The sequence below is a fragment of the Aspergillus vadensis genome (assembly GCF_003184925.1).
Source record: "Aspergillus vadensis CBS 113365 unplaced genomic scaffold BO88scaffold_1, whole genome shotgun sequence".
NCBI lineage: Eukaryota > Fungi > Ascomycota > Eurotiomycetes > Eurotiales > Aspergillaceae > Aspergillus > Aspergillus vadensis.
In genome coordinates this window covers 3590531-3603207 of record NW_020292039.1, presented here as the reverse complement: position 1 = coordinate 3603207, position 12677 = coordinate 3590531, and the positions used below count along the sequence as shown (strand labels likewise).

Genomic DNA, 12677 nt, shown 5'->3' with positions numbered 1-12677 from the left:
AAGAGAGACAAGGTCCTATCAAGCGGACCAACAAGTGATTGTCCTTGCAGCGTACCGGCAACCAATGGGCCGGGCAGGAAATGCAGGCAGATCTGATACTCTGCTATCTGTCGCGCTAATCAGCACCGCCGGCTGGATTCCGGGTGGAGCTGCCCACCGGCCCGGATACCTCCACCGGCTGCTGGCCTTCCGCTGGTTTTCATTAGTAGGCAGTAGGCAGATAGTGCTGGACACGCACGAAAATCATGACTAACAGGAACCTGTCTTTGTTGGATTCCCAGCATCAGTTTCTACCAAGTGGATTATGTGAATCTGAATTAAATAATGTTGTATGCTGTGATGCCAACGGTAGTCTCTCCGCCTCCGCATAGATCCCCCGCATTACAAGCGATCGCTATGGATTCTCCGCTGTCTGACTCGCCTGCCAAAGCTAGAAGCTGGTTTTAATAAAACCCAGATATGCAATTACCCTACATGAAGTCAATCGAGAGCTCGAATACCTCTAGGAATGATTCCGACTATTGACTTTGATTCGTGCATGGATGGCTGCATGCCAAATGATACGTGGAGCGGCAAAACGAGGCGGAGATGAACACCGCAGCAAACCGACGCGTGACTTGACCACCTGACCTCTCTGCAAGACTACTATGGATGGATCAATACAGCTGCTACTCTTTTCGGTAATTGTGAGCAATGACAAATATCCAAGCCATTGGGCTTCCATTTTTGGCTATAACATTCAATCTATGTACATGTGTCCTGCCCAGAGGATTTGCAAATATATGCTTCGGACTCAAGTTGTGAATCCTGCTCAAGCAATCCACCACCACACCCTTTCCAGCCAATTGCGCGGCTTCCGCTCAAAGTCGTTCTCGCAGAGCCGGTCAATCTCCTCCTTGCCCGTGAACACGTCAATCTCCGACACCTTGGTCATCCATGGGGTCCGATACCACACTTTGTGGCCCACATAGAGGGCCAGGAAAATAGCTACCACGATATACGACACCAGAAAGTCGGCCGCAGTGAAGTTACCGGGAAAGAAGACCGCGTATCCGTTGGTAATGGTGAGGAGGGACACGATCAGAATCACGTAGTATGTGCCGTAGGGCTGCAGAGGGGTCTTGAAAGTGAGCGTGTCCATCAGGCCGTGATAGGTCAATGCTTTGCGGAATCGCTAGATTTGGTCAGCTGGGTCTGCAGAAATCTCAAAGGAAATTACTTACCAAGTAGGCGATGCCGATGAGCACCCAGTTGATGAATCCTCCCACTGTAGTGATGTTCGTGAACCAGTAGAAGACATTCTCTCCCGAGTCAGACAGGTTCAGGAAGGACAGCAAGCCGACTACCCAGGTGATGAGAACGGCCACGTAGGGCACGCCGTTGCGGTTGCATCGGGTGAAGATCTTGGGGGCCTGGCCGCCACAGGCGAGCGAATACAGTGTTCGAGAACCAGCGAACAGCCATGCATTACCTGAGGACCAGGCTGAGATCAAGATAGCAGCGTTGACGACATGGTTCAGCCCCGAGATACCAGCATTCTGAATGGCAATGACAAAAGGACTGGCACTGGCGCTCGAGCTACCGCTGGCAACTGCGGACATGAGTTTGGGATCATTGTAAGCCACAGTGACACCAATCACAAGGGTGCCCAGGATGTAGAAGGCAAAGACTCGGTAGATGAATCGGTTGGTGGCTTTCGGGATGTTGCGACGCGGCGCTTCAACTTCACCAGCGGCAGTGGTGATAAGTTCGGGGGAGAAAATGAAGGAGAAGCCAGACTTGATAAAGGCGGTCCAAAAGTCGAGGAAGCGACCGGTGTTTCCACCCACCAAGTAGGGATTGAACGCGCCCGGGTTGTCCCAGTAGCGGAAGCCGAGTCGATCATGGTTGGGGCCACCACCAAAGAAGAGCACCACGCCCAGGATAATGAGACCGATGATGGCAAGAATCTTTAACGTTGCAAACCAGAACTCGGCTTCTCCATACCATGACACCGCGACGATATTTAGGAGTAGAATCACTGTGGTTGTTAGAATCAATCAAGAACTGCTATATAGAAGTTTGAGAAATATACCGAGGAGGATGATGGTAATCCACACCCCAACATTGATGGAGGTGGTCCAGTACTGAATAATAATACCGGCAGCCGTCACTTCACTGGCCAATAACATGGCAAACGAGTACCTAATAGGCATAATGATTAGACGGTGTTGGTGAACGGGAAATAATATCAGCCTACCAATAGTTATATCCTGAGTCTAAGTTAGCTTATCACTGCAGAATAAAAGATAAATATAAAGATGTCAGGTACAATGTAAAACATACCAGCAGCGAATCCGATACTAGGCTCCGTGTAGCGACCAATCACATAAGGCACCGAAATTCCCTTGATGGGCAGATAGGTGGTCATCTCGCCTAGCACGTTCATCACAAACCACACCACCGTCGACATGGCAAAGTAGCCCATGAACAGTGGTGCTGGGCCCACCGTCGACAGCGTGGATCCCGAACCTACGAATAGACCGGTGCCAATACAACCACCGAGAGCAAGCAGCTGCAGCTGTCGAGAGGACAGTCCACGCTGGGTGTCTGTGTTTGGCCCATGGTGGATCTCGCCCTTGAGGGCTTCGGGGTCTTCATCAGCATATACTGGAGATGTCACTTCATTGGCGGACTTCTCGAAGTCCTTGACCGATGGCGCACCCATTCTGGTGTGTACAAGAACGAATAATACAATGATGCGAGTGACTAGAACAGTCGCAGATGGACATTGGCTACGGACATCTTATATGGCTGCCGCAGAGACGACGAGCTGGCGCGTCTCAGCCAGCATGCTTATCAGGACTAACACGAAATGACTTTGAGCTACGGCCCGATGGCGCAAAGTCTTCCAGAAGGACACCATCATTGGCTCCAGAGGGCTCTGGGGAGGCGATATGCGGGGATTTAGCATCTTATCTCTCGTTTGGGTTTACATACGAGCAGTGTTTCTTGTTAGAAGATGGGAAGGTTTGGTGGCTGCCATAGGTTCCCTTATCTGCCTGGCTGGCGGGCGGGGATCGTCCGACGCGGCAGGGACATGGATGCGATATCAGGTTATCTGACTTGCTCGTTGTTTGATATAAATCGGGTTTCCATTGACGATTTAAGCTTCTACAAAGATGTCAGAAAGCCGGCGGCGTTCCTCGTGGCATTTAGAGTATTAGACTGCTGCAAATCCGGGGTGGTTCTCCGCACCACAGTGGGCATATTCTAGAGCGTGAAGAGAGCTGAATCCACCGTGAGGTTGCTGTGACTAAGAGAAACTGCTGCATTGAAAGTCCTCTTGATGGAGTCAATCTGTTACCTAATGCCATGGTTCATCTTTGCTCGTTTGGAAAAGCTTGACCCATCGAGGCTAGCCTTCCGCTGATATCATTGGTTCTTTCAGTTGCCGCCCGGTGGAGTGTTTTTGCTCCCTCCGCCACTAGTGCAGAAAGTCCGAAAACAGCTAAAAAGGCCCTGATGCCTCGATATCCAGGCACCAGGTGAGTTTGTGCCTGACGATTGAAAAGTACATAATAGTACTGTCAATTGATAGAAGATTCCGCTGCGGCAACGATGCGCTGCCAGCAACACTAGTAGTAGGCTACAATGGCGGGTGCTTGACTCTGAACGGACTACTATGAAAGGAAGAAAAATACTTATATTACTATCAGCGATGTCGGTCTCCTTGGCCTGATGTTCCAGGGGTATACATGCACATTCCTTTCATGTCGGCATAGTAATGGTTTAATGAATCTGTAGCCCAGCAGCACGACCGGGCCGGTCAAGCGGCGACAGCTCCGGTGGGGGTGAACCCACCGGCCCGCCTGCCGGTCATCGCCAATCTCTTATCGACCACTTATCAGGGTTATCGCCAGATCGATAAGCTGGACTTTTTTTTTTGACCCTACCTAAATAAAAAGTACGGGAAACAACCGTGGCCAGGGTCTTGGGCACGGGGCCTTTGGTGCTTTTGTCTTAAAGTTCAAGATACTTTCTTATTTGCTAGGAAGCATAAGGCGTAGTCAAGATCTAGTCAACACCCTCCTATCGAGTAGTGACACACCACCACCCCAACTCCAGTTCATCGGTAAGCTCGAGCGAAGCCTACAGTAGCGGGCGATCAGGCGTAGATCTAGACACAACTGGCCGGGTCAGGTGCAACAATGTTATAGTTGGCCACCCTTTCACTGCAACGCCACCCGCATAATCTCCCAGTCACGGCTAGCCAGTTTGCATTATCTAACGTCACGGGGATGGGCAGCCCCGACAAGGAAAAAAAGAAAATGATAGTAATACCTTGCCCGGGTTGTTCCTGACCAGAAGAAAGAAAGCCATTGCTGACCGGCTTTCAGTCCACCTCCTGCCCGGTTTCCACCGGTACGGGAACCGCTTCTTTCCATCCCCCATCTACTAGTTACACTAGAGAAAGATCCTCCACTTGCCATACTTCCATTCCCTTGCGATGCATTTCATACCACTACAAATTCCCCTCCTTTGTCTCCAGACTGAAGAACTACTTATTTCTATCATCGCTGCGTGACTCTTCTGTCTTTCACACTCATCCTCCTCTCCCCCTCCTTGCCATTTTCTTCTATACTCGCCACGGAATCTACCATCATCATGAAGGCTGCCCGCCGTCCTATGCGGGTGCTCTCGAGCGTCCCCTCTACATACTCGTCCGCCAGATACGTTAGCCGCACCAGCAACCCCAAATCTTCCGCCGCTGCGTCCACCCCCACCAACAACCTGTTGCAGCAGCAGGCTGCCGTTCCCTCCAACGATGCCTCGGGATCTCCCCTGGCTAAGCTCCCCATCTCCTCCGTCCTGCGGTCGCTGGTGATTCTCTCCGTCTCCTCTTCCACCCTCCTGTTGAAGCCGTGCATCTTTGCGCTCTCGACCCTCGCGCACCCCAAGACCCCCGTTCTGGACGTCGCCAAGAACCCTCTGTTGAACGCGCTCGTCAAGCACACCTTGTACAAGCAGTTCAACGCCGGTGAGAACAAGCTCGAGGTGCAGCAGTCGATCCAGGCCATCAAGCAGTTGGGCTACCGGGGTGTTCTGCTGGGTTACGCTCGCGAGGTCCTGGTGGGTGAGGGCAATGTCGACCCTCGCGACGAGAAGGCCGCGCGGGCGGAGATCCAGACCTGGCTGGATGGTACCCTGCAAACCGTCGACATGGCCCAGGAAGGCGACTTTGTAGCCCTGAAGTAGGTTTTCTCCACATTTTACTCGAATTGGATCATGTACTAATCTTTACAGGTTCACCGGTATGGGTACTCAGGTGCTTGAGTTCTTGCAGAAGCAGGCTGCTCCCTCCGAATTCATGGATTACGCTATCACCAAGGTCTGCGACTTGGCCATCTCGCGCAACGTGCGCCTACTCGTTGATGCCGAGGAGCAGGCTGTGCAGCTGGGTATCGAGAAGTGGGCTCTGAAGTACCAGAAGTACTGCAATGCGAAGACCCCCGGTCACGCCATTTTCTACAACACTTACCAGGCCTACCTCCGCTCGACCCCGGCCACCATTGCCAAGCATCTTGAGGTTGCTCGCCAGGAGGGATACACTGCTGGCGTGAAGCTGGTTCGTGGTGCTTATCTGAAGACCGAGCCTCGCCACCTGATCTGGGCTGAGAAGGAGGAGACCGATGCTTGCTACGACGGTGTCGTCGAGGCTCTCCTGACTCGCCGCTACAACTCGATGCTGCAGCCTGCCTCCGAGGAGCACAAGACCGAGCTGCCCCCTGTCAACGTTATCATCGCCACTCACAACCGGGACTCTGTTCGCAAGGCCCACGCTATCCGTCTCCAGCAGGCTGCTCGCGCCGAGAAGCAGGGAGTTGATCTCAGCTATGCCCAACTTCAGGGTATGGCCGACGAGGTCAGCTGCGAGCTCTTGCAAGGCTTCTCCAGCGCCGATGGCCCCGCTTCCCAGGAGACCCCGAACGTGTACAAGCTTCTGACCTGGGGTACTGTCAAGGAATGCATGGGCTTCCTGATGAGACGTGCTGTGGAGAACACCGAGGCGGTTGGCCGTACCAAGCAGTCGCAGGAGGCTATGCTTGGAGAGCTCAAGCGCCGCGCTCGTCGCGTGTTTGGCTTGGGTAACTGATGTCGTTCTATGATACCTCTTGATTCGCATATTTGTTTTGGCTTTTAGCCTTTTTGGCGCATTGTGTGGTCTTGTTGGCTGATTCCCTGAGCGTGGGCATGCATGTAGATGGCGTTAGAAATTTTATTTGACTCATTCAAGATAATGAAGCTTAACATGGACTCCTTGGTGTGGTTCTAGTGCGGCATAGATAGCCGCTAATCCACGTAGCGCGCGGCGGTGATGTCAAGAGGGACAGTCGATCCATTCCCGACCCCGCGTTCCTCGCATCTACAACGTATTCCCGATCACAACTCTCGATCGCAACGGAAGGCCATCCGACATTAGTGCCTGCCCAACTAGACCTTTCTTCTCGGTACTGATGTCCGAGGATATCCGTGTCCCTTGACACCCAGGCACTAAGTTGGTCTATCTCCGACATCGCTTCCCCGGGTGCCGAGGGGCTATCTGTCTATAAAGTCTGCTGACCATCTATCAGAGGAATAATACTCTCAACCGATATCGCTGTTGGCTTCCCATTTATACTCTATATCTCTCAACCCTTTTGAACTCTGCTGTATAGGATTATTATACCGCCAACATCTTCCTTCACAATGCGTCTACTCCCTGAGCCAGCGGTCGCTCAGGTCCTGCGACAGTTAACCCGTACACAATGCCATGACCTTCTTGATGTCCTCTGTGAGGGTCTCACAACTGTTTCTTCAGAGTCCTCCACACCGAGCCATGAGCGACTCATTCACCAACCGCTGCGCAGCACCATCGTCACCAGAGACCAGAACCTCTCCCTCTTCATGCCCGTGTCCAACACTGTGCACACCGGCTTCAAAGTTGTCACTGCCTCCCAAACCAACGGCATCATCGGCGTCATCAACATCTTCTCCCCGGAAGGTAAACTGCAAGGTCTCCTCAGTGCCGCGGAGATCACAGCCTTCCGCACCGCCTTGGCGGTGATGTCGCTGTTTATTCGCTGCACCACCATCCCCAAAGAGCACATCTTGATCTTTGGCTCTGGACGCCAAGCGGAGTGGCACGCTCGACTAGCCCTGCTTCTCGTTCCGGACCAGATTAAGAGAATTACATTTATTAACCGCGGTCGCCGGCGACTGGAGGAGCTGGAGCGAGATGCGATCGCTGATCTACGGGCTGCTCATCCCGATAAGACCTTGGCTACGTTAGTCAAAGAAGATACTCCGGACTACGAGGAACAGCTACGGAATGAATTGGGTGCCTGCGATGTGATCTTCAGTTGTACGCCAGCGACCGAGCCAAACTTCCCGTACACCTATCTCCAGCCGTCCAAGGGGCGGTTTATCTCTCTTATCGGCTCGTACAAGCCGCATATGCGGGAGATTGACACTGAGACGCTGCTGTCGGGCGGAGGGAAGGTCTATGTGGACTCGAAGGAGGCGTGTTTGGAAGAGTCGGGCGAGTTGATTCTGGCGGAGGTGAAAGAGGATCAACTGGTTGAGATTGGAGAGCTGTATGGTAAGATGGGTAAAGATGAGTCTATTGATGTGCCCGAGGGATGTAATGTGGTGTTCAAGTGCGTGGGGATGGGGATTATGGATTTGGTGGTCGGGAATAAGCTGTTGGAAGTTGGACGGGCCCGAAACATTGGTATGGAAGTGGATGGGTTTTAAGAATCATACTAGCTCTGCTACTAGAGAAAAATAGCTCCCTTAATGGGCTCGATCGTGGTTACTGTAGTGATGATCCATCTATATCCGCCCCAGCTGTGATGACCGGCCGGGCAGCCCTGCAGCGGCCAGTTTGAGTCACGCGAGCACTCTATTTAGGTGCAAACTGAAGATAGCTTAACCCATTACCCAATGACAGGCCACTATCCGGAATGCACTAACTCGATGAATTCTAAAATCGTAACAAATTAAGAATAATGGCAGATGGAAAGCATTCCCCGGAGGTCTCGGCGGTAGATCGGCAGCGAGGCATTGCTGAGGGAGGGAGTTGTGCCGCCTTTTCTGATCTTATCAGTAAGAAGAAAGATTGGGAAGGGCCAGAGAATCCCCTTCTCCTCCTCCTTCGAACCCCGGGGAAATTTTCTTGTCCTCCGCAACCCACGCAACCCCAACTTGACCCTCTCCCCTCTTACCTTATGCTTTTTCTATAATTCTACAATGCGCCTGCCTCTCCATCGGCCTCCCTGAACTCGAAACTGCCATGGATGTGGGCCCTGCTACCCCTGCTGGTCTGGGCCAGCAGAAACGACCCCGCGTTTCCGAGGAAAACCGCAAAAGAGCGGTGCGAGCGTAAGCTCCCTGCATCCCTGATCTTATCCCCAAAATGCCCCGTCGGGATAGCTGGGGATTGCGGAGATCTCTTGGAATGTATTACTGACTAGTATAGCTGCGATGGATGTCGTCGCGTAAAGGAGAAATGCGAAGGAGGCGTCCCCTGTCGCCGATGTCTCCGGTATCGTCGGCAATGCATCTTCACTCACCCCGATCAGGCCGAGAAGCTCTCTCGGTCATCGTCCGTCTCGTAAGTCGCCTGATCCCTCTTTCAAGGGTATAATACTGCAAATGTGAGTTGTGGAGGCTAACAGATATTATGCGATGGGGTTAGGCTCCTGGACCGCACGGTTGCTTTCAACCAACATGAAATGCTCGAGTCGGAACGTGTCCGCTACATGGAACGCATTCTTCAACACTATGTTCCAAACATCTCGTTCGATATACATTCTCTTCGGAAGATGGCGGAGGAGCTGAAACATAAGCATCGTCCCTCTGGATTGGAGGGTGGGCCGCCTTCGATGCAGCTGGATGGCGAGGAGCTCGAGGATTTGGCCATCGATGATGAGGACTTTACCATCAAGGCTTTGCCGGATAATACTACCCGTATGATACTTCTACTCGTTTTCGGTGTGTCATTGCTGGTGCAGGCTATCTGACTGGTCTGCAGAATACTCGGGAGAGTTCTCGTATCTGAATTTCTCCATGAAGATTAGACAGAAGATTGACGAGTGGATGAAGACGGCAGCTCCGGAGGTAATTACACTGCTTTTCAGCATTCTTATTCAATTTCGCTGATGGTTATAGGCATCGACCGAAACAGAACCGTTTGAAGAGCGATGGCGAGCCACTCAGCTACAGTCGGGTTCAACGTTGGTATCAACATCAGTCACCTGTCTTCCGCCCCGTTTTGTCGCCGACTTCCTTGTCCAAATATTCTTCAAATATGCACAGACCAATAATTTTTACGTCGAAGAAGATTGGCTGCGCGATAAGCTCAACACCTGTTATACAGATCCGTCCTGTTTGTCGTCGAAGGATGCCGGCTCGGTTTGCGCCATCCTGATGGTCTTGGCTGTCGGGACACAATTTGCGCATATGGAATCGTCCATTCCCGTCAATCGCCTCTCTTCCAACTCGGCATTCGATGATGACCATCACTTTTCCGAGGACGATGTCGGTCTTACTTTCTACCAGTTCGCATCCAAACTATTACCAGACATTATCGCCACGGCAAATGTTCGAAGCGTGCAGGCCTGCCTACTGATCGGAACTTATTTGTTGCCACTCGATACGTCTGGACTATGCTATACCTACTTTGGTCTGGCGCTGAAGATGGCGATCCAGAATGGTATGCACCGGAAGTACACGGGGGAAGGACTATCGCCGCGTATGATTGAGATTCGGAACCGTGTGTTTTGGACTGCGTACACGATTGAGAAGTAGGTTATATGGGAGTCGCCTTGTCTTCATCCGTGCTTACGATTTCTAGGCGTGTTAGCATTCTTCACGGAAGACCAGTGTCTTTGTTAGATGCAGACGTGGATGCCCCATTCCCCACTGACTTTCAGGGCTTGACGCCTTCGGGGCATGTGTCGAACGATACGAACATGGTGACACTCATCAAATTGACGCTCAAACTTGGAGAGGTTGCAAACGAAATGTATGTCTCGAGTCCAAAAGGTACTTGAATCCAACTAACGCTAGCAGATCCGTCCTTCGCAAGTCCCGAAAGAACCAGCAACAAGATTGCTTGGAGAGGCTTCTGAATCTGCGGAAGAATCTTGTCGACTGGTGGGGAACGCTGCCCGAGGAAACCAACTGCAGGGATCTCAACCCAGCAGGGCCACTATTCCGCTCCAATGTGCATTTGAAGCTCGACTATTGTCTGACGCGTATCTTCCTGGGACGACCGTTCCTCTTCAGCACTAACCGGGCAATCAGCTCAGCTACAATACCTGGTGCTCCGGTCAAGACACCATCAGGCCCCGCTAAGAACCGTTCCACACTGATTACGGATTGTGTCGAAGCCGCTCTCGAGATCATCGACCTATGTCGGCTCCTTCGCGACGAGCGCGGTCTTGCCCGTGCATCATTCACGGAGTTCAGCTCGTGTCGCGCTGCTTTACTCGTTATACTAGCCCAAAGCTTGACCAAACGCACCGAACGCCTCCGCGAAGCCTTAGACAAGGGTATGGCACTGATCAAAATCATGTCCATGGGCGTCGGCTCTGCCCGCGCTGCAGTAAGCGTCATCGAGACCCTCGAGCGAGCCATTCGTCGTCTCGAAGAATACAGTCAAACCCAACCCCAAGGCAGTACCGGTGTCATCGAATCAGCATACGACCGGTTCAAGAACTGGGAGATGCTCTGGAAGACCGGGCCCATCTCCCCGGAAATTGTTCCTTTCCAAGAGCAGCAGTATCATCATACTAGCAACGGACTCGCCCCCGTTATGACCCCTATGACGGGTGGTGCATCCACCGCGAATGAGCCCGTGGAAGCCGATGTCGGCAGCGCAAGTCTTCCCGACTCATCGGAGTTTTCTGTTTCACATCCCCTATCGCAGATGCCGCATTTTGGCATCGACCACTTTGTCTCTAATCTGCCTCAGGAGCTGGGAGAGTTTACTGCTATCCCTTGCTTCGAGCCGGATGGCCAGCCGAGTCTTTCTGGGGAGATGAAGACGGCAGATACGCGGTGGATGAATTTCATGAATGATTGATTGCCTTGATTCAAGTAGGCTTTCGTTGTGATTTCAGCGTTTAGGTCTGGTTTTTCACGGCTGTTGTGTTGTGTTGCGTTGTTTATATGTTGATCCGTCTGTAAGCACCGGATTTATGTTTCAAGATACCTAGACAGTATGTATATATTGTTTCACAATTTTCAGTGGAAATAGCAGGACAAAATATTTCAAAACTTTCTTTAGCCATGATGATATAATATCTACAAATGTCCTACATACAGAAACAGGATATCTTCCACTAATCGAACGTAACCTTCTTACCCTGGAAAGCAGCAGTAGCCTTCTGCTCCTTCGCCTTCCTCGCCGCCTCCCACGACGGATGCAACGGCTTATTATCCTCCGGCTTCTTCGCTGGCGGTCCACCACGCTGAGGCCGTCCATACTGCTGGTTTTGCTGCTGCGGTCTACCCCTACCCTGGTGCTGCCCACCACCGCGTCCCCACCGCTCACCCCCATCCGTCGCTCCCCGCCTCACATCCCACCCACTATCGCGTCCTCCTCCCTTCCGCTTATTCTTCTCCTGCTTAACATGATTCGCTCCAGATCCGTACTTCTTCTCCCACAGCGCCCGACGCGCCTGCTGACCCATGCGGTTCTTGCGTCGCGGGGGCTCGTTCGCTGCCGCGCCGTCTTCTGCCTCGTCCTCGGATCCGGACCAGTATCCGCCCATTGTGAGTGAGGGGAGGAAGGTCGTGCTGGTCGCGGGCGTCGAGGAGGCTTTGCTGGTTGCTTTGGGCTTTTTGGTCGGTGGGGAGGAGGGGGAGGGGGAGCGCGAGATGGAGATGTGTTGATCGTCGTCTGATTCTTCTTCTTCCTCCTCCTCCTCCTCCTCCTCCTCCTCCATTTCTTCTTCTACGTCGCTGATTTCATTGGGATCGAGATCTTCGTCGCCTTCAGATCCGTCTTCGTTCTCGTCGCCTGAATCGGGCGCCAGTCGCGCGTCGAATTGTGCGTAGTCGATGCTCTCTGCGTCGGAGCCGGCGTCGTCCATGTTGATGTCTTCGTCGCCGCTGCTTGGCGAGGCGGATGCGCTTGTCCGAGTTGTCTCGGCATCGGCCTTCTTCTTGCTGCTGCTGCTGCTACTGCTCTTCTCCTCCTTGGAGGATTTCTTCGCATCCTTCTTCTTCACATCCGCAGGCTTATCTTCAATCCCCAATAACTTGCGTATCCCCTCCATAATCCCCGGGAACACATTCTTCACCGGCGTGGACTTGTACAACCGTGCCGTGACGTTCGCTTCAGCCGTACTCTTCGGCCCCTCCGCAGATAACTTCTTCTTGTCTTTAAATTGGATGAAGAGCGGCGACTCGGCGATGCGTTTCGTCTTGAGGAGTTGCTTGAAGAGGTACTTCTCTGCGGTGGCGTGGGGGTCTAGTGTCTATTGTCATTTTTAATCCAGATGTTAGTAAAGTGAAGAACATAGAGATTGTTGAAATGGGAAACGGAGAGGAGAGGTGATGGATGTACCTTAACAACCTGAATCTCCTCCGCAATCCGACTCAACGTCCCCTCCTTCTTCTCTCCCTCTTCCTTCTGCGCCGTCTTT

General features: G+C 52.5%; 6 protein-coding genes across 6 annotated transcripts; 4 read left to right on the top strand and 2 right to left on the bottom strand.

The window, feature by feature from the left end:
* Positions 1-32: 32 nt before the first annotated feature.
* Positions 33-280, top strand: BO88DRAFT_400846 (uncharacterized protein; the record flags this gene model as incomplete). Its single annotated transcript, XM_025705698.1, has 1 exon — positions 33-280. A coding segment is annotated over exon 1 (185 nt), but the record flags the coding sequence as incomplete, so codon positions are not given.
* A 422-nt stretch (positions 281-702) lies between these two features.
* On the bottom strand, positions 703-2774 carry BO88DRAFT_379334 (proline-specific permease). The gene is made up of 5 exons (XM_025704479.1): positions 2326-2774; positions 2240-2252; positions 2075-2184; positions 1224-2020; positions 703-1174 (listed from the first exon to the last, which is right to left on the bottom strand). The coding sequence occupies exons 1-5, from the start codon at positions 2705-2707 to the stop codon at positions 812-814; spliced, it is 1665 nt and encodes a 554-aa protein (XP_025569078.1). The 5' UTR covers positions 2708-2774; the 3' UTR covers positions 703-811.
* Positions 2775-4306: 1532 nt separating this feature from the next.
* Positions 4307-6298, top strand: BO88DRAFT_379330 (proline dehydrogenase family protein). Its single transcript, XM_025704478.1, has 2 exons — positions 4307-5234; positions 5287-6298. Exons 1-2 carry the CDS (start codon positions 4648-4650, stop codon positions 6134-6136), a joined length of 1437 nt encoding a protein of 478 aa, XP_025569077.1. The 5' UTR covers positions 4307-4647; the 3' UTR covers positions 6137-6298.
* Positions 6299-6454: 156 nt separating this feature from the next.
* BO88DRAFT_400843 (putative proline utilization protein PrnX) lies at positions 6455-7780 on the top strand. Its single transcript, XM_025705697.1, has one exon. The coding sequence runs from the start codon at positions 6730-6732 to the stop codon at positions 7774-7776; it is 1047 nt and encodes a 348-aa protein (XP_025569076.1). The 5' UTR covers positions 6455-6729; the 3' UTR covers positions 7777-7780.
* A 534-nt stretch (positions 7781-8314) lies between these two features.
* On the top strand, positions 8315-11110 carry BO88DRAFT_449036 (Zn(II)2Cys6 transcription factor; the record flags this gene model as incomplete). Its single annotated transcript, XM_025710463.1, has 7 exons — positions 8315-8403; positions 8501-8635; positions 8720-8991; positions 9056-9141; positions 9193-9827; positions 9878-10048; positions 10096-11110. The coding sequence occupies 7 exons, from the start codon at positions 8315-8317 to the stop codon at positions 11108-11110; spliced, it is 2403 nt and encodes an 800-aa protein (XP_025569075.1).
* A 196-nt stretch (positions 11111-11306) lies between these two features.
* Positions 11307-12672, bottom strand: BO88DRAFT_400841 (BUD22 family protein). Its single transcript, XM_025705696.1, has one exon. The coding sequence runs from the start codon at positions 12306-12308 to the stop codon at positions 11370-11372; it is 939 nt and encodes a 312-aa protein (XP_025569074.1). The 5' UTR covers positions 12309-12672; the 3' UTR covers positions 11307-11369.
* Positions 12673-12677: the final 5 nt, after the last annotated feature.